This window comes from Humulus lupulus, chromosome 5, assembly GCF_963169125.1.
Source record: "Humulus lupulus chromosome 5, drHumLupu1.1, whole genome shotgun sequence".
Classification (NCBI taxonomy): domain Eukaryota; kingdom Viridiplantae; phylum Streptophyta; class Magnoliopsida; order Rosales; family Cannabaceae; genus Humulus; species Humulus lupulus.
Window position 1 is genome coordinate 105,730,182 of NC_084797.1, and position 20,417 is coordinate 105,750,598.

General features: G+C 37.6%; 2 protein-coding genes and 2 long non-coding RNA genes across 4 annotated transcripts; all 4 read right to left on the reverse strand.

The window, feature by feature from the left end:
• Positions 1 to 10,250: 10,250 nt before the first annotated feature.
• On the reverse strand, positions 10,251 to 10,785 carry LOC133780536 (uncharacterized). The gene is made up of 3 exons (XR_009869398.1): positions 10,604 to 10,785; positions 10,450 to 10,521; positions 10,251 to 10,320 (listed from the first exon to the last, which is right to left on the reverse strand). It is a non-coding gene; the product is annotated as an uncharacterized LOC133780536 (long non-coding RNA).
• Positions 10,786 to 11,199: 414 nt separating this feature from the next.
• LOC133780537 (uncharacterized) lies at positions 11,200 to 11,796 on the reverse strand. Its single transcript, XR_009869399.1, has 3 exons — positions 11,728 to 11,796; positions 11,555 to 11,589; positions 11,200 to 11,452 (listed from the first exon to the last, which is right to left on the reverse strand). It is a non-coding gene; the product is annotated as an uncharacterized LOC133780537 (long non-coding RNA).
• A 385-nt stretch (positions 11,797 to 12,181) lies between these two features.
• LOC133780538 (acetyl-CoA acetyltransferase 1-like) lies at positions 12,182 to 13,608 on the reverse strand. The gene is made up of 4 exons (XM_062220215.1): positions 13,379 to 13,608; positions 13,193 to 13,303; positions 12,872 to 12,958; positions 12,182 to 12,322 (listed from the first exon to the last, which is right to left on the reverse strand). Exons 1-4 carry the CDS (start codon positions 13,484 to 13,486, stop codon positions 12,281 to 12,283), a joined length of 348 nt encoding a protein of 115 aa, XP_062076199.1. The 5' UTR covers positions 13,487 to 13,608; the 3' UTR covers positions 12,182 to 12,280.
• Positions 13,609 to 13,718: 110 nt separating this feature from the next.
• Positions 13,719 to 19,436, reverse strand: LOC133779356 (lysine--tRNA ligase, chloroplastic/mitochondrial-like). The gene is made up of 11 exons (XM_062219327.1): positions 19,292 to 19,436; positions 19,171 to 19,211; positions 17,613 to 17,819; positions 17,104 to 17,322; positions 16,681 to 16,792; positions 16,342 to 16,450; positions 16,079 to 16,136; positions 15,356 to 15,523; positions 14,924 to 15,031; positions 14,296 to 14,361; positions 13,719 to 13,862 (listed from the first exon to the last, which is right to left on the reverse strand). The coding sequence occupies exons 1-11, from the start codon at positions 19,434 to 19,436 to the stop codon at positions 13,719 to 13,721; spliced, it is 1,377 nt and encodes a 458-aa protein (XP_062075311.1).
• Positions 19,437 to 20,417: the final 981 nt, after the last annotated feature.

Sequence of the window (20,417 nt, forward strand, 5' to 3'; positions counted from 1 at the left end):
ATATATTGCCCCTTGGGTTCTAGTCATCCTTTTATATATTTTCGCGCGAGCTTATTATTTCTTGCGAGAAGCGTCCTTCTCGTCATTAGGCATAGTACTATTTTTGCAAGAGTCTTCTTTGAGACCCTTTTTGGAAGCGTCTGCTTTGAGACCCTTTTTGCAGGCGTCTACTTTTGAGACCCTTTTTGCAAGTGTCTACTTTGGAGACCCTTTTTGCAGGCGTCTACTTTTGAGACCCTTTTTGCAAGCGTCTACTTTGGAGACCCTTTCTTCAAGCGTCTACTTTTGAGACCCTTTTTGCAATTTTTGAGGTGATCTCCCCTCGGGTCGAGACTTTCATGGCTAGATGGTCTTAGTTCAATCTCAAACTTGGTTAGTGACCCCTCTAGCCTGACGCCTCCTTCTATATGGAATCTTCAGTCGTATTGGTAGTAGGGCGATTGGAGGAAGGTTCGCTTTCTTCAACATTCGAGTACTTATGGCTCTCTTCCGCACGTATGTACTTCTGTGCTCTCTCTCGAAGTCATCCAAATTCAAAACTTCTCTTTTGAGCATGTTACCCCATAACCTGGTTCCTGGTCGTACTCCGGCTGTAATAGCCATCTTGAGCTCTGCTTTGGTTAAACTTCCCACCTTCGTTGCTTCCATATTGAACCTATGGATATAGTTCTTCAAACTTTCATTCTCGCTTTGTTTTATGTTAGCGAGGCTGGTAATTGGCATGACGTAATCACATGCTGCATGGTGTTGCTGAAGAAATTCATCAGAGAATTGCTGCCATGATTTGATTGTTCCTGGCCTTAACCTCTTGAACTACTTGTACGCCACTCCTTTAAGCGTAACGACAAAGAAATGGCACTTTTCCCTGTTGTTGACCCCTCTTAACCTCATCAAGTTATTGAAGGAGTCTAAGTGATATTTTGGGTCTGTAGTACCCTCGTACGGAGTCATGCGAGGCTCTCTGAAGCCAGTGGGCATTCGCTTAGCCTAGATCTCCCTTGTGAAGGGCGAATCACGGTCAAATTATTCGTTATCTTTGTGCCCCCCAGGTGCAGTGGTAATTTTGTCCCCTCCTCTTTTTGCTTGAGTAGTCTCGCTGGTCCTTAGTCTCAACCCTTGCTTTGGTGGTGTTCCTCAGGGGAACCCTGGGGGGGCATTTCTTTTGAGGTGAGTTCTGCTTCGTTCCTATGACCATCGTCCTCCCTCCGCTTTTGCTCCTGGGGGCATTTCGTCGGTCTAGACCCCTCATGGTACTTTGGCTTGGGGGTTTTACTGGTGGAAAGTCAGGTTCTCCCATCGTCTACGGGGGTAGTGTTTTCCCCTTTTTCACGCTCCTTCTCTTTATGCTTAGGAAGGGGTATGCTCGACTTCCCTTGCAGTAGGTCATTTAAGACCTCTTGCATGCTCTCTATCGTGGTTTCCAGCCTTCGAGTCTTTTTTATGTAACTCTTGAATCTCATCCTTGTAGAAACGAGTCCTTGAGCTGGAACTTATCAAGTGCACCATGGGACCCTTGTCTGGCCTGTGCGTCGATGGTCCTTGATCTTGGTGGCCTGAGTGTGGTGCCACCGGGGGCCGGTGAAGTGGATGCACTGGCGGCTCTGAATGACCTTTGTTGGGCCGGATAGTTGGGGGCGATGCTTCCTTCTCCTCCCTTAGGGGAGGAGGATCCTCCGACCTACCTCCATGCTTAGGCGGTGGGGGGTCTTTCTTGGAAGCCCTCCTCTCTACTCTGTCTCGGCGAACCTCATCATCTTGTAGCTGCAGTTGGCGTTTTGAACGCCATAGCATTTTTCTTTGTTGGAAGTGATGGAAGAACGCTGGCTTGATTCTTGTTCTTCCCACAGACGGCGCCAAACTGTTGATGGCGAAATCTCTTCAACGAAATTAGATCGGAAAACTCAAAGATAAGTCAAGTGATATTCAGATGAGAACTAAGAATGGACTTATGGAAGGATCAACACAGATCAACAATGAAGTAAAAACTGTATATTGCTTAATAGCTTCAATCTTACAATGAATTTTCCCTCCCCCTATTCTGAGGGGTCAGGCTATATTTATTGCTGGGCTCTAATGACCCCCTTATACATGGTGGTCCCTCGGGACAAAATAGTACATGAGTACACTGCTAAAGTTAACAACACAGGTGGTAGTGGTGCTGGTAGAGTGATGGTCTGCTCCAGTACGTGTTAGAGTTCTGCAAAAGTGCTCCTGTCTTGGTGCCTTATTATGCCTCCACTGCTTGTTTGGTACGGACCTCATAAGCGCGCTGAGGGAGTCCTGACCTTGTACCATTCTTGTACTGCCACTACCTGTCTGGGATGGACACCGTATCCATACTCTAACTCTTCTTGGTCTGTAGGCTCACTCCGTGTCTCTCCTGACTTCATGTAGAATGGTTCTGAGGCCCTTTCTGACTTTACATCTCATGGGACTCACAGGGAGAGTGGTGCCCGATTTGTGGCGCTTTCCTCAGGAAAGGAGGTAAGGCCTCTTCAATTGGGCCTACTACGTGTGTGGTGTGGCATGACGCTTATGCATGTGATTAGGATCTCACCTTGCGAGACCATTGCTTTGCAGCCTTCATGCGCGAGACCCTTAGTGCGAGGCCATGGGGTGCTTGGTGCGAGACCCATGCCGTAAGGCTTTAGGTGCGTGGTCGAGGGCTGCTTGGCGAGAGACCCATGCTGCGGCTGCGTGAGCCATGGGAATGTCTACATGAGGCGTACCTGGGTGAGGCCACAGGAACGCCCATGCGAGATGCCACACGCGAGGCGCATGGCGTCGCTGTGCGAGGCTTGGGGGCGAGATGCCAGGCGCGAGGCGCGCCTCTTGCGCGAGACGCATGGGTGTGCGATACCCTTGGCGCGCGGTGTGCCTCTGGATGCGAGAATAGTCCTCGCGAGGTGCAAGGTGGGCTCGTGGGTCATGGGCGCGAGACACCCGTAGCACCTCAAGTGCCTCTTCGTGAAATGCGGGTGATAGGCCCGCGAGATAGGGGGTCTCGTGAGGTGCCTGGGTACTTGGTGCCCTTTGCATGCAGATATGTGTATGTCTCAGGTGTCTTTGGCAGCGTTTACGCGTGTGAGTGCATATTCACCCATGAGCACGTCAACCTCGCGTGGGCACGTCAGACCTCACTATGTGAGGGCCTTGTGCACCTATCCTCTTGCAGTATTCATTGTGGCCCCTTAGCTTAGCAAGGCCAAACCTTATGGCTCATAACGTGTTGTTTCTCATGAGATGATCTCCTGTATTCAACAAGGCCTACAGGCTCGAGCCCAATAGAATGACTAAGTGACCTTTATCCCTATGTTCCAACCACACCTACTATCCACCATTACGAGCAGTTCTCTGATCGATCTCCTAGAATCTACCAGCTTCCCTGTAGGTAGTATAGTCCAAAACCTCGCAGTATAATACATACTAGGTTTACATAACAAATGAATGTGTAGCACCAGAGTCAATCAGTACAGTATATGAAGAGCCAGTGCTAGAAAGCTGACCTGTCACTACCGAGGGACTACCCTCAGCCTCTACCTGTGTCAAGGAGAACACTAGAGCTGGAGTCAAGTTGTCCATCTTCGCTGGTTCCTCTTTCTTCAACATCAGGCGATTCTTCTTGAGCTGTCCAATCACCCACACAAGTAACAGGCCTTTGCCCGCCATTTTTCCAAATGGTACTTCTTGCATCTAGTACATTTTGGATAGCTTCTCCATGACTCATCGCCTCCCTTGCAGCCACCTCGGCCCCTCCTATCAGGATCAACAGTGGTCGAGGTGTCAGGGGTCTTCCTCTTCTGATCACTGGGACCTCTGCCCATACCAGGCCCTGTAAATGGAGGCACTGCCCTGCGAACATTTATTCTCCAAGCATTCTCCCTCCAGATCTTGTTCTTTGCCTCCTCATCATTGAGGGACTTCTCAACCGCCTGGTTATAAGTCGTCTCCCTAGGTACTGATGTGATCCTCACATCTCAAGCTATCATAACATTAAGCCCTCGAACAAACCTATCCTGCCTAGTAGCATCTGTAGGCACTAGATCTGGTGCAAACTTTGCTAGCCTGTCAAATTTCAGGGCATACTCAATAACTATCATACTGCCTCGCACTAACCCAATGAACTCAGTCACCTTTGCCGCCCTGACGACAACGTTATAATATTTCTGGTTGAACAAATCTCTAAATTTAGTCTAACTAAGAGTAGAAACATCTCGAATCTGGGATGCCACCTCCCACCAAATACGGGCATCCTCTCTAAGCATATAGGTGGCACAGGCGACCTTGTCATTACCTTCCATCCTCATAAAATCCAGAATGGAGGTGATCATACTCATCCATTGTTCAGCCTTAAGTGGATCTGGTCCTCTCTCAATGATTGGAGGATGCTGGCTCCTAAATCTTTCATAGAGTGGCTCCCACATGTTCCCTGTATTAGGCGTTTGTACAATTGATGCCACAACAGGTGGCAAGTTAGGTGCAACACTCCCTGACGGAGAATGCTACCTTAGAAGGAGAATCTCTTCTTCCTGGCTCTGAAGTCTAGCTTGCATATCAGCAAGCAATTACTGCCAGTTCCCAGAAACTGGCAGAGGGTTCTGGCCTTGCTCATCATCTCTAGCCATGACCCCAGTTTCGGCTAGTCGAATTGATCGCCTTGGACACATAACTATCCAAGTTTAACTACAATTGATGACTCGACTGATCAGGCATTGAGAACAAGTTTATATTCATTTCATGGTCTAACGCCAATATCCAAGCCACAAAGCATAATCATGATGCAAACAGGCATTTAAAAAATTATTCACATGCAATAGCAGTGCTAATAAGTACGCCTTATCATATTCACATAGCAGTCAAGGGCCAGGCCCGATTAGTATATCTCATGCTCCATGATAAACATGCAGATAAAGCATTTATATTTCATGTAAACACTCAAACACATAATCACATATATGGTTACCCAAACCCTGGGTCGAGCTTGTCATTAGCGATGAGTGTACATGCCCAGTCGATCTTGAGGAACCCTTGAACCTAGACGACTCTGATACCAAGTTGTAATGCCCTGGATAACCAAGATCGTTACATTGTATGTTTAAAATAGTGCAAGACTCGCTAATCAAGTCTTTTGAACATCCATGTGTTTCTAAAGTCCAGTGACAAGTTAGGGTTAAAATATTTTGATCGTAAATTGGTCGATTTTCATTAAAATAAGAGTTTGATACATGGGATCCCAAAAATAAGATTTATATGGCGGATACAACCCTGAAAAGTTAATACAACAGTTTCCAGTCTAAATAGCAAAATATAAGTTTGAGCTCTAGTCCCTGTAATTCCCTCGACCGTGGCAGTCGAGCAGCTGCTGGTGTACATTCACCCCCAAAGCTCTCCAACTCATGGTTGGTCCAGTTTTCCACCTGTACCACATAGCACCCACGAGCCAAGGCTCAGTAAAAAAAAACCATAATCAATAAACACACACAACAACAGAATACGCATAACAAACTTTAGATCAATCATTTCTATTAACAGCAAAATACAAGTGATAAACTAGGCAGCGATAATAGATCAATCCAAACACATAAATAAACCTTAATAAAGTTAAATAGAGATCGACGCCCTTAGACTGAGCCCTCTGGTTATTTAGCTGATCGCGGCTTGCTTAGGTCGAGCTGCGTTCAGTACACTCAACATCAGCCTTGGTTCCCTTAGGCCGTATTTTCACTTCACACATAACAGATAAATAAGTTACAGAACACATATGTTCATTTACAAGAAATCTCAGTCCCATTTACAACATGGGTGCAGTTTTGTTACCTCAAGCCACGAGCGAAGGGTGTAGAGCAGTCCCGAGCACGATCCTTAGTCTTGAGACTTTACGATAACCCTAGTCACAAGTGACAATGGATAACTATCAAAATCTAAACCAATTAAATACTTTGGAATCAAATAATAACCTCTAGGACCTCAAATTATACTAAACCGGTTAGTAGAATTCGTCCCGAGCGCTTAGGTTTATACTATGGCTGTGTATGTGTGCCACGACTTAGCCCTAAGGGTCACGACCCACCTCATGTCAGAGGCGCTAGCTTCTTGTCTTAGGGGGAGGCAGGCCACAACTTGCCCCGTAGGACCGTGGTTCGCCCATGAATCAACAAGCCTCCAGGGCTTTTTGGGGCACAAAGGCCGCGATGCCCATAAACTGGGTTACGTCGCGCCCCCATGAACCAAGAAATCCCTGGGTTTCTCAGCGTTTTTCCCCAACTCTCAGCCTTCGAATGCAACCCTAAATACATACCCAAGCCAAAACTAGGTCCATTATTCCCAATATCACCCCATACACAACATATATTGCCTATAACATGAGTTCAAATTTCCCTAAATCCCAATTTCAGAAGCTAACCTAAGCATCTCTAAACACATCCTAACCCAACCAGAATTCAGCATAATAGGGCTTAAAATCTTACCTCAGTGATGGCTTAATCCTTAGCTGTTCCTTGCCTACTCCTAGCTTCAATCTTTCAATCCCCAAACTTCAATTCCCACGCTTCTCCTTCAACACTCCAAAACCTTCAAGCCCAATAGAGGGAGAGAGAAAGAACGTGTAAGAGAGAGGGAGATAGTATTTGAGAATAATCCTAATGGTTCTGGTTATTTCCTAAAGTATCAGCTGAGTTTACCTTTTAACCAGAAGATCAAAATACCCCTCAAGACAACTCAGCCCTCTAATTGCTCTTATGGGTAAAACAGTCATTTTCCCCGATTCCCGCTAATTCCTCGAGTCATCCTATGAATTCCCGATTAATCCTGTCATGCCAAACTAACTACCAAATACTTTCCTGTTACTTGATAAATCCTAAATACACATTAAATTCCTAAAATAGCCCTAAGCTCACCCCGAGCTGAGTATTAAACCTTGCTGTGACTATTCCGCTAATTCGCCCACTAGGATCACCTCGAGCCGTATACTGTGAATATATCCACATAATAATATGGTCTTAATCATTTAACGCATATAATCACATTTATGCCCTAATGGGCCAAAACTACAAGTATGCCCTTAAAAACAAGAATTGGCCAACATGCATATTTAATACTCACAGACATGCATATAAATATATTCATATTATCAAATAAATCATGCATGCCACATATTCACGAATTTAACCAATTAATCACATATATATTTCCAATTATGCCCTCTCGACACGCTAGTCAAGGTTCTAAACCTTATTAACATTTTTGGGACGTTACAGTTTTTATCTTGTGGTCCTATCTCTTTAAGCCTTTGAATTTTTCTAGGCAATAGTGATTTCTCTCAAACCCTTGAAGGTAAATCCCCTTGATTTCATTATAATAAGATCGATTCTTGAGGTTTGTTATCACTATACAATAAGTTCTCAAAGAGCTCAACTTCTCTTGATTCAATTATCACATTAGACACCAAGTCTATACACTTAACGACCCTTGGACCCAGCTTGGTCCTTTTAGGCTTCGTGCTCTTTCAATAGGCAAGGCCCCCCCACACTTTGAGACACTCTAGGTTGGGTCTCTTTCCTTTCCATATCTCATATGGTGAAATTTAATTCTTCTTTAAAGAAATCTGGTTTAGAATATGACTAGCAGATAACAAGCTTCTCCCCATAACACAAAACTCAAATTTGCATGTAATAGCATATCATTTATCATTTCAACAAGTGTTCTATTATTTCTTTCGGCTATACCATTTTGTTGGGTGTATAAGGGGATGTGCATTCATGTATTATACTATGCATTTCCCAATACACATTGAATTCAATGGAAAATTATTCACTGCCCATATCACTTCTTATTACTTTGATTTTCTTTTCCAATTGGTCTTCACTATTAGCTTTCTATATTTTAAACATGCTAAAGGCTTCTTCCTTGTTCTTAAGCAAGTAAACATATGTGAATCTAGAACAATCATCAATAAAGGAAATGAAGTACCTATGTCCATCCCTTCTGATTATTCCATTCATTTCACAGAAATCACTATTTATCAAATATAACAAGTTAGTTTCTCTTTCAACAGTATGATAGGGTTTTTTAATAATCTAAGATTTAACAAATAGTTCACAATTATCATGCTCAATATCATTGCATACAATTTAACCACAATTCATAATTCTTTTAATTGTACTATAACGAGCAAGTCTATTATGCCACAAAGTAATAGAATCAAGGCCAAGCATATAACTTGAAGATGTAGATGTATTAGTATCAAAATTTGAGTCTTGAGTACAAAACTTAATCATTCCATCACACACACACTAAAAGAAAAAATGCTTTTAATAACACCAAAAATGTGCCATCAAAACATACCATAACACTTTTTGATGTGTTAAGACCAACTATGTTATCGTAGGTCAGGGTACTTTACATAACACTTTATCATTGTTATACAGATGTGTTATTATACTGTCAACGATAACACAATTTCTGTGTTATTTTAATAAATAGATAAGTGTTTAATTATGTTATTTATAGTCTATTATATAACACATTTCAATACTTATAAATTTTTGTTATACTACACTTTAGTATAACACATATTTTGTATTATACTATACTTTAGTATAACACATTTTTTGTGTTATACTACACTTTAGTATAACACATTATTTGTGTTATACTACACTTTAGTATAACATATGTGTTATATTAGCTTAGAGAAACATAATCTTTTTTTACTTACACAAAACTAGGAAAACAAATATGAAAGTTGAAGCCAAATAAGGTAACATACATAGATTTTTATTAATTACTCAAATGTAATTACAATATTTAGTCTACTAGTCTAGGCTTAAGAAATCATATTACAACATAATTTATGCCCAATTCACATTCCTTTATCACTAAATACAAAACAAGAAATGTATACAAAAATTAGTGAAATACATTCTTCCATTCTAAAGGCCTCAACTACAAATGTTGTCAAGAATTGCTCCAAAGAAATCATCTTAATATACCTTGACATTGTAAAAAAAAGTCCTTTTATTATTAAGAACATAAGACTTAAGCTAGTTTCCACCTGTAAGCATATAAAGTTTAAATTAAATTTGTAATAACTCCAAAACTTGACAAACAGCAGGGTATAGCAAGATGTACTACCATGCAAAACAACGACTGAAGCAACAAAACATGCAACTTAAAACAAGGCTTGTGAGATGTATCAAGATAACAAATATATCATTCTCAATAAATGTAAAGTAAGTATAGGCTTGGAAATATTTATCATATTAAATAGAAATAAAAAAGAGAAAAAATCAATAAAATGCGTGTTTCATATCTAATGGCACAATAAATGCAAATTCAAGAAGATAAAGATGATAATGATAGTGATTTGTTCAAGGAATTCACCTTTTCAAGAGTAAAAAAGCATAGCAGAGTAGGTAAATTTTCTTAAATCAAAGATCAATTTGTTACGTGCACTAAGCCAGATAATCACAATTGACAAAAGAAAAGACTGTATCTTAAATTCTTGACACACAAAACTTCAGCAAGAACAAAATTACCATTTACATATATTTATATATATATATGGCTAGTGTCAAGTAATAAACCACACACGCACATAAGCTGGAACTTGGATTGAAGGGAAAGCATTAAATATTCACTATATTGAACTAGCAATTGAATTAAAGGCACATGACTAACATACACTACTACAAATAAGAGCTCCACTTAGCTTGTCCTGTTTCTTTGTAAGAAATCACATCCTTCTCTTGGGTAGAATTATTCATTTCATTATTTACTCTTTCTATTCCTATACATGGAGTTTTAAATGATCTATATGATGATGTTTTAAACAACATCAAAGACTTCGCAGATTTTTTGCGCAACTGAAAAGAATCAATGAATATAAAAACATAGAACCAGTTTCCATTGCTTAGAACTAAGAAGGATAAATTTAATGTGACATGACATTTATACGATTAACCAAAGATTAATAGTGATGGCCAGTCTCCACCTAGTGACCATCTAAAAGATACAAATCTAAAAACATAATACATATCATGGTTTGCAATTTCTGTATCTCAGCAGCCTGACCAATGAATCTCAATTGCAGCAGATCTTCGAAGGAAATCAATGACATCACTGTTATAATCTGTCCATTTAACTTGTTAAAGCTCAAATCTCTTTAAAAAAATAAAGTGCAACTTCATGAGTGAACATGAAAAGTTAATAGTGCAAGTACGGTAGTTTGGAGTTTCTTAATTAACTTACAATTTTTGTAACTGTTGGAGCTCTCCGTTATTCGATGGAATTGTACCAGTGATATTGTTGTTCCTAAGTACTCTGCAGGTTTTTTTTAATAGTTGTTAGATTATATCTCAAAGCAGAACAACACAGAAGAAAAAAGTTATGTTTGAATTTGAATGATTTATTAGAAAGGGTGTAATAATGTGTTGAAACCATGTTACTTACAAGGTACTTAGAGACTTCATATCCTTGATAAATGCAAGAGAAGAACTTACATTAGATATTTCACTTAACCGCCTACAGATAATTCACACTAAAGATTGTTAGCATTAAAAACGTGCATATAAATATGAAAATGATTATTAAATATAGTACTCACAAGTCTAATAGGGAAGTCAGATTCGCGATCGTTGATGGTATAAATCAGTGTATGATAAAAACTGATTCAAGTATCTTATGCACACCACACCATTTGCTGAATAATTTCTTTGGAACAATCTATGCACATATGACTCCACTCTTAGATTCTCAGTACACAAAAGGCATGTCAAAACAAAGTGAACAATTTTTTTTATTATTTTTGAAGCAAAAAAACATACACAGAAGAAAAGGAAATTGGTAACAAAATAAGAAAGACAGTGAAGATAAAAATCATAATGCAACATGTGGACATGGAATTCAAACTTTCAAAATCATAATACAGTGAAAAAATGTATTGTATTTCTCCAAAAGAAGACAGTACAATGATATGTATTATATTATACGCTTTTTTTTTCTGTGTAATGATGAAAACCATAAAAGCTATAAAGGATAAGGCTATATATGCACATATAACACATTTTATAATCCACAACAATTAACAGATCTTGTATAATTTGGATATCTTATAAAGTATTCCAAGAAAATGTTACAAGACCCTCATAGTAGATAATTTATAGTTTCCTGATCATTAGAGAGAAAAATACATATAGAAAAACACATAAGAAGTGATTTACCAGTGTGAACCCAAACTGTAAATAGTAATTAAACACACCTGAAGAATTTAGTAGAGCATAAAACTTGTGGAAACTGGGCATTTAATGAAACTCCAGTCAGTCTTCCAAAACAGAGGCTTTCTTTACAGCTGTGCCACATCATCATCTGAAATCATAATTGGGAATCAAGAGCTTCTTTCATAAATATAGAATTCTAAACAATTCCAGTCTCAAATTTTCAGTGTACATAAAGCCTGTCAAAACAAAGTGAGCAATGAATAAGAATATCAACCATAACAAACTATATATATTGAAAATAATATGCAAAAAATTGGATTGAGTTCATATTATAATACCTCATATAGAAGAAAAATGTGCACTTGAGCTGAAGCTTTAATTAGAAAGAAAAGAAGAAGAAAACCCATCTTTAGAGATGTAAAATAATCTCAAATTACTACAGGTCCTACCATACTATTGTAAGTAAATATTTTTATAAAAATTGAATAATATTCGAAGACGTAAAACAAACCTGGGATTGTGGTAAGCCAGACTTGGAACAAATATGGATTGGTTAGTTGGTGAAAGAATGGTGAAGTTGGAACATGGAAATAAGCAAATCATAAATAGAGAGAATAAAACTAAACAAAATAAGAAGATCAAACACATACTTCAATAAAAAAAGTCTTAGATTTGGTAGATCAATCAATGTCCTGAATGATAAGACTGTTTCTTTTTTTTTCTCATGTACCTGTCCTTAGAGCCCTCAGAACATTGCTTGTTTCATGTTGAGAAAACTATCTTCTTCCTGCCTTTCTGAAGAACCTCCCTGCATCATAAAGACATTCAAATTGTCATAAATTGAAAGTGAAAAGCATGTTTTGGCAAAAGGTGTCAACCAAGATAGCAAAACTTACGTTAGTTATTGATGAATCGTGGTTTCCCTCGGCCTGAAGTTATGCCCCCAATGCCTTCCAAGGAGGATATAACACCGCTTTGCATATTGAATATCGTCCCAATCTTATAGCTTTTCCAAATGTGACTTCCATCTCTTTAATTGAATCCATAAACTTGTGAACTTAAAATTACTCCCTGATAGAAGCTGATCTAGCTGTGAATATATTTTTCTGCAAAAGTAAAGATATATACACATAAATTTTATCATGGAATATTAATGATCATTCTTTCAATTTAAGTTGATTTTGGTAAGAACTTAGAACTGAAAATAGTATACTCTTTTAACGGTATAAAATCATTATGATGGCAGAGATTAAATAAACTACCAATTCATTATACATAAAATCAAAACAAAAAGTGCCACTTGACATATGATCGAGATTCAAAAACCATTGCAATATTGAGAATTTGGGAGCAAAAATAGATCAATTCTTTGAAAATGCCCAACTCAAAAGCCATTGCCTTGCCCCCTGCAATTAATAATTTTTTATGTCTCTTTTATTCCACAGCTAAACTCTCAACAGAAATTTAAAAGAATAAATGACAAACACGAGATCACTTCACATGAGTATATGTAGAAAGCATAAGCTTAAATATGACCACGAACTATGACTTTAGATCATTAAGAAAACATGTAAACAAAACCAGAGAACTATATAAATGATATTAGAATGTCAAACTAGGAATGCATTGCAAGAGAAGGGAAGCTTATAGATTACCCTTAACAATGTGACCAAGATACGAGCTCCACTGCATCCTAATGGGTGTCCCAATGATACAGCCCCACCATGTACGTTAAGGCTTTCCTGAGATATTTGGAAATTGGAAGAGTGAAAAAATGTAGATAAGGATAGTGACAAAATGGAGCAAAGCTGAAATGCATTGTGGACAGATGAATGACTATACAAATTGCAGAAAATGGAAGAGTGATCACATTTAAAATAACATACACTTCAGACTTAAGAGTAAATCAACTTGAAATAAATTAACTAGTTTTCTCCAAACTCACAGTATAGGGATTACAAGTACTAAAATCTTACAGAAAACACTTCATTTATTTCATAGTAATCAATATGAGAAGCATTTAAACCAGCATTTGAAATAGCTTTTGGTATCACAAGGGCTGGAGCAGTTGTAAAGAATTCAGGTGCCTGCGAAGATAATCTTCTTTGAGCTATGTTTCAGCAACAGTAAAATAGAACTAGGAAGCCAATTCATTGGAGTACCTGAGCTGCATCAACATAGCCCTTAATCTTTGCAATTACTTGCAATCGAAGTTCAAGTGCCTTCTCTCCACTCACTAGGACTAATGCAGCTGCACCATCACTATTCATGATAAAAACCAAACCATATTAAGGCAAGTTAAAATCTGAAACCCTAGTCACACACACATAAAAATAAGAAAAAGGCTGCCCACAGAAAATAAACCAGTTTTGTTGTAGCATAAACTACAATAAGTGTTGCACACCACTTGATTAAATGTACAAGAAAGTAAATGATTATTTAGATAGTACCAGCCTCTAAACAGAAGGCACAGGAAATAATATATCTGATTGCATTACCACACTAAGTTAATAATTTTTTTTTCAGCATTGGCGGCGGGGGGAAAGAGAGAGGTGGGAACCTTATGATTGAAGCATTTCCAGGAGTAACAGAGCCCTCGTTCTGCTTGAAACTTGGTCTTATCTTTGTTAATTTTGCAGCATCAAACTATGAAGAGAGACAAAAACAAATTAAAAGTACTAAAGCAAGTATTGAAATTTTTTACTTAAAATCTACTTTTAACTAGAAAACCTTACTATGATATAAATATTAATAATTATACAAGTTCACAAAATTTAGTATCAAGATAACCCACATCCATATATATTTTTTTTAAAAATTGACCTCGGAAAATCCTAGTACCCTAGAAGCAATCAAGCCAATAAATTGCACTGGTAGAAACTTCTAATTATGGAACAAAACTACTTTCCAAATGAGCAAGCAAGAAACATTCACAACTAGAGAAGAAATATGGATTCTGAACTGACTCTAATTTTCATTTTTGCATTGTGAAAAAAAAATTACAACAGTAATTTATGTAATTTACTGTCAAAAGAACAAATTTTCTAAAGTAAATTCTATTTCTATTAGATGTGCATACCTTTTCTAGACCTTCATCCTTGTCAACAATTTTGGATGGCTTCCCTCGGCCCCCAGGCACTACAACCTATAGTTACAAAATTGTGAACCAAGATGGATATTGTAATTAACTTCAACCATAAAACTAATATTTTTATATAGCAATATATATATTGTAAGAAATGAGAACTTTAATAAACTAATGAATGGGAATAGTTATATAAACCAATATAAAAAAAAAAAGTAAAATCTATAAAGAGGAGAAATTTGGTGTGGGCATAGAGACGGATAAGAATTTGTCTGTATGTGTTCTCTTGTACAGATATAAAGAAGAGCTCAAGAATTATCATTAAAAGACAAATGAATTTCTTATAAATACTATCAACCTTGAGAATTATACATTGGAAACAACGAATGTTTTATAAAATCTTTACACAGAAAAAACTTGCTTAGCAAAACAATACTGCCATGGAAATGATCAAATCTGACATATACACACAAACTAATGAATAAAAATTAGAAAGCAGCTTCGGGAAAATGACCAAGTTAAACTAGAGAAATTACACCTTGGAAATACCAGAGGGCGGTTGAAGAGATTATGCATGTTAGTATAGCACTCGAAAGAAAATGAATATACTTTAAATCCTCACCAGCATCCTCTTCAAGTGGAGCTCTGTTGCTATCCTCAAATAAAGATCTCTTCCTAGCGAATTATGGTAGGTAACAAATGGTCTTGCTTCTGCTCCACCAGCTGCTCCCTAGTTGATTAAGTCAATTAAAAACCAACCTTCAAATAGAAACAATACTAATGTATGTAAATTAAGGCACCAAAAAGTTGTCATATACAGAAAAAGTAAAAACTATTCCTGGAAATGAATATAGTTAATCAAAATTTATAAAATATGAACCAAAAGAATTCCCAGCTAAGTATTTCAACAGTTCAACCTCCAGTCATCTTTACAATAAACTAGACATTATCTTTTTTAAAAATTATAGAATAGGGTATTCTATAAGTTGTATCTTGGCCAAGAACAAAAGCTAAGCAATTGAACAAGCATCACCAGAAGTAACAGTAATCTTACATAAGAACTCAGCCAAACTATAAAGTCAAATTCCATTATAGAAATGCTAAATCTTGATATGAACCATATGACCATAAAACGGTTCGAAAATCCACAAACCTGTAGAACTCGAGTTTCAACTTCGAGAAATCCAAAAGATTCCACTGTCTTGCATAACTCTGATACAATCTAATCCACCAAAAAGAAAAAATAGCAAAACATCTTTAATGTATAACCAGCAAGATGCCTCAACCACTCTATCTAGGGAATAATATTGAATTTATATATGTATACTTCAAAATGCCCAAACTAGAAACAACTTGGTATACCATCCTTCTTTTGCTCAAGTTTTCAACAACTCCATAATTGCTAAATACATTCAACCACCGTAAGCACTCTAATATTTAGAGCAAATTTGTTCAAAAGAAAGATAAATATCCATAACATGCATAAATAAATTATCTCCTTAAGTGTTAATGCTGTTAAGGAACTTAATATAGAAATTATAACCCTGTAACCTTTTTTTTAGAAAAAAAATAAAATCCAATGAACCGTGCTTCAACTCAGGAAAGGTCATTTAATGCTATTTTTGTCTATTCAAATACTTCATCAGAAGCGAAGTACACTTGAAGCGATCATGTAAGATAGTTCTAAGGTCCTCACGTTAATAAAAATACTATTTCTGGAAATAAAATATACTTTAAATAACTAAAAGGTCTTTAATTACTCCTCAGCCTAACTTACCTTTGCTCTCTTCCAAAATACATCAGCTACTTCAGGATTGGAAATCATATCAATGTACCTTTAAAAGAAAAGTAAAGTTCAGTTATAACCAAGTATACCCCAAAAAATATATATTTTATTTAAAAAGCCATTTAGACAAGTCTATTGCAAGAACCACTGCAATGAATTGTGGCCTATCATCATCCAGTAGAAAACAATTTGTTATTTCCCATAAGAGACACTCTCACTCAAACTGTGAAAAAGAAACAGAAAACACAACTTACCGTTGCCGGTAATGCTTATCCACATGAGTTAGACCATGATATTTGCCTGGCAAGGGTAGTAGAGATTTTGTAAGAATTGCAAAAGAGTTCACATAGACAGAAAGCTCCCCTAAAGAAACAAAGAAAAAAGTTCAATTAGTTTCTCACCTCAAAAGGAAATCACAAAAAAAGTAAGAAGCCAGTCAAAGCCAATGAAATTTTTTATAAATGGCATTGGTTTATCTAAATAGCTTCCAATACAAATAGGGTAAGAATAGCTTCACCCAGAAGTACCTATAAATTCAACAATCAGCACCTAATCGCAAATAGGAGCAAAAAATTAATTTTTTTAGTACTTGCCTTTCTGAGTTCGCTTAATTGAGCCACTTGCACCAAGTATGTCACCAATATCAACAAGATTCTTAAGCTCGTCAAACTGATCACTTAAAAATCTTGCCTTTTCACAATAAATCTGTTTCAAACATTGAACAACTTGAGTGAGGATTCTTCCATACTAAATGTGAGCAAAGATTTATAGAAAGTTTTGGAAGAAACCACCCCTACCCGCCAAAATTTACAAACTTTGGAAAACACCCCATTTAAAAAAAAAAAAAGGTAACTAACTTATATATTTTAGATCAAGCATCCCATAAAATAGACATGCTTTTAAGAACTAAACCACCTAATCACATCTTATTATTATATTTTTTCTTTATTATAAGTATCCATCTAACAAAGAGATGGCAAGATCATTGTAAGGACAGAAAGCTGAGGTGGGGATACCTGAATTGTCCCAGAATCATCTCTTAGAGTGAGAAATGCAAGCTTTCCAAATGCTCGACGAGCCACAATTCTTCTGGCTATTGATACATTGTCTTGCTCACCATTCATTTCTTTGCCATTTTCTAAATTTTTATAAGTCTCTTGCAGCTGATTAGCAGAGTGAGTCCTGTCCCACTTATATGCATACGGTTCCAGCCCTTTGCTTCTCAATTCTTCTATCTACACAAAACACATCCACACAGACCTATGTTTATTGAACAATATTGAAATAACAATGTCCCCCTAACACACATTTCGCCGAACAGTTTATGGGCATTACTTAATTGCCTCAAACAAGGATACGTAATCAACGTCTAATTTCAAAACCTAGAGTTGGGAGTTAATCATCTTCACACTTTTCTCAAACAAAAAAAAAAACATATATATATAAATAATAATCAATTATCATAGAAATACCTCAATCAAAACTTTGGAGAAACTAATTCAAAGAAGAATGATAAAGAACAGACCTTCTGCAAGCGAATAACTCGAACTGAGTCTGGACTAGAAGTAGTAGAAGAAGAAGAGGAGGATGAGCGACGATTATGGGCGTTGGGATTAGTAGCGGTGGCGGTGGAAGAACAAGAGCGAATAAGCAGCGGAGAAGAAGAAAAAGAAGAGGAAGAGCGTCTTGCTCTGAAGGCGGTGGTGGAGGAAGATAAGGTTTTGAAGAGGTGCTTGAGGGATGGTCAGAAGCGTTTAGAGGTTTGGAAATAAAAAAGTAGAGGCAAATAAAAAAGTAAAAAGTAGAAGACTTTACTAAGACGCGGGCTCCAAAATTTTGTACCGCCAATTTTTTTCCCACCAATTGTTTTATTATTTGATGTATGATAATACTTTTTCAATACTATTATATTTATATGTTATGGAAAGGGGTATTTGGTGTAGTGACATATCCTTTTTCCACAAAGTAATTTCCCTTTGACAAAATTAGCTTGCTGGACTCAAACACCGATTTGATTCCCAGTTTGCTTAACAAGTTTGCACTTACAAGATTATCGCATTTTAAAATAAGTTTTGGAGCCAAAATCACGTAACTATATGGTCCCGTACGGACCGCCCAGGCGATGCGTCGCCTACATGCAAGCGATGTAATGCCTGTCTAGGGTTTTGCAACCCGAGCAATGTGTCACCTCCTGCAAGCAACACAATGCAGGTGCCTCTATAATAACTCCCTGGATATCACCCCAAAACGTCTCCAAATGCATCCAAATTTTTTGGGAACTCTTATTCACTCCAAAGAAACAAAAAGATATTTTATAGATGCCTATACCATAAGCTATCCCGCTCATGTTAACTTTATTGAAATCAATATGGTTTTTGCACTTCTTTGTGCCTAACCAATTTCACTTCCTGTGACTGCGTATTTAACCAATCCTAACAATTCCTAGAAAGATGAATTCCATGTCCGGAGAGAAAACGTCATTTTTTTTTTAAATTTTTCATAAATAAGCACTCAAGCACATTATCAATGTAGGCTGCTTGAGATAGAGCCAATAGTATGTTCTTTCTATCTCAAAAAATCTGGATGCCAAGAACATAACAAGCTACACCCAAATCCTTCCTTTGAATTTGGGTTCCCAGCCATGCCTTTATATCTGAAAATTTCTTGACATTAATTCTCATGAGCAAGATCTCATCTACATAAAGTACTAATAACACCACAATGTCATTCGCCTTTAGTTGACAAATGCAAGGTTCATCGACATTTTGTTCAAATCCATAGGTTTTAATTATTTCATTAAACCTCAACTTACAGGAACGTGAAGCTTGTTTAAGCCCATAGATTGGCCTATTAAGCTTACAAACTTTGTTTCCCTATTATGCTACTTTCAATCCTTCTAGTTGATCCATATAAGTTGTCTCATCAAGATAGCCATTAAGAATTGTTGTCCCTTTTCCACGAGTCAAGCCTTCTAAGTCTCAACCATTCCATCATCTCATCTCTTTTTCTTGTAGACCCATTTTCACCCAATGACTCTGAAATCACTAGGTGCTTCTACAATATCCGAGATGGAGTTAAATTACATGAACTCCATTTTCAGTTTCATGGCTTTGAGCCAAAGAACCTTTTCCAAATAACCCATTGATTATTTGAAAGTCAATTGATCATTTTCACGAGTTTCCCCAATGACCATGTTTGTTTTACCATCCAAAGCATAGAGTATCAGGTTGTGAGAAACCCTCCCGTTACAATGAGGCTTCATAATTGTCTTAATTGGATTTGCAGTTTCTAAATTTTCCTTGTTTCCATCAACCTGCGTCAGTGGAGAAAGAACATAGGGAATACTCATTTCTGATCACATTTCCTCTAACACTACTTTGCTACGAGGCTTGAAATTCATCACTTCATCATTTTATAGAAAAGTAACGTTCGTTGAAGTAAACACTTTCTTGTCTACTGAAGTATAGAAGAGACCACCCCGAGTACCTTTATGATAGCCAACAAACATGCAAACTTCAGTTCCTGAATCTAGCTTTCCTTCCACTTTTCTTAGAACGTGAGTAGGACACCCCAAGATTATGTAACGACATAGACTATTTTAAGAAATAGCACAACAAAAATAAAAATGTTTCATTCTCTCTCTCTATTACTCTTCCTCTTTAAACATAGATTAAGATTTAACCAATTTAAATGGAAAGTGTATGCCCTAAACATCCCCGGGTTATTAGCGAGCTGGAAAAGGGCATAATTCTATCCACCACGTGGAAGCCTCCTACCCGGAGCTGCTGTTACAAGTCTCCACCTGTTTAGCTTGAGCTAGTCAAATGATCAGTAAGAATAATCGAAGGCATCGGGTAAGTAGTGTGGACACCATGAGCTAGAACTACATTAAGCTCGAGATGCGGCATAGAACTGACACCCCCGACCATTTATGGAGATAACCACGCAATGTAAACGTGCGCATATCAGACATCACGTGTCTACTCCATTCCTGAATTCTCGGACACGCAGCATAAACGTGCGTGTTTAGGCACCTTACGACTGGTTTGGGCCATGCGGCCCATTATCCTTCTTACCTATTGATTAGACAACACTTCATTGTCAGATTTTAGGAATTAATCATAAGTGTCACAGTGGTGACATGATGGGTAAGAACGTCACGGGATGACCCCCTTTACCAACACCAAGGTATCCTCTCCCTATAAATATGGAGACTCTGGGCGTTGCAAGGGGTTGGTGTCTAGCTTTTAAAGAAACACCTTGTAAGGAATACCTGAGACATATCAATACTATTGGCTGGTGGACTAGAGGGATTTTAACCTTCGAACCA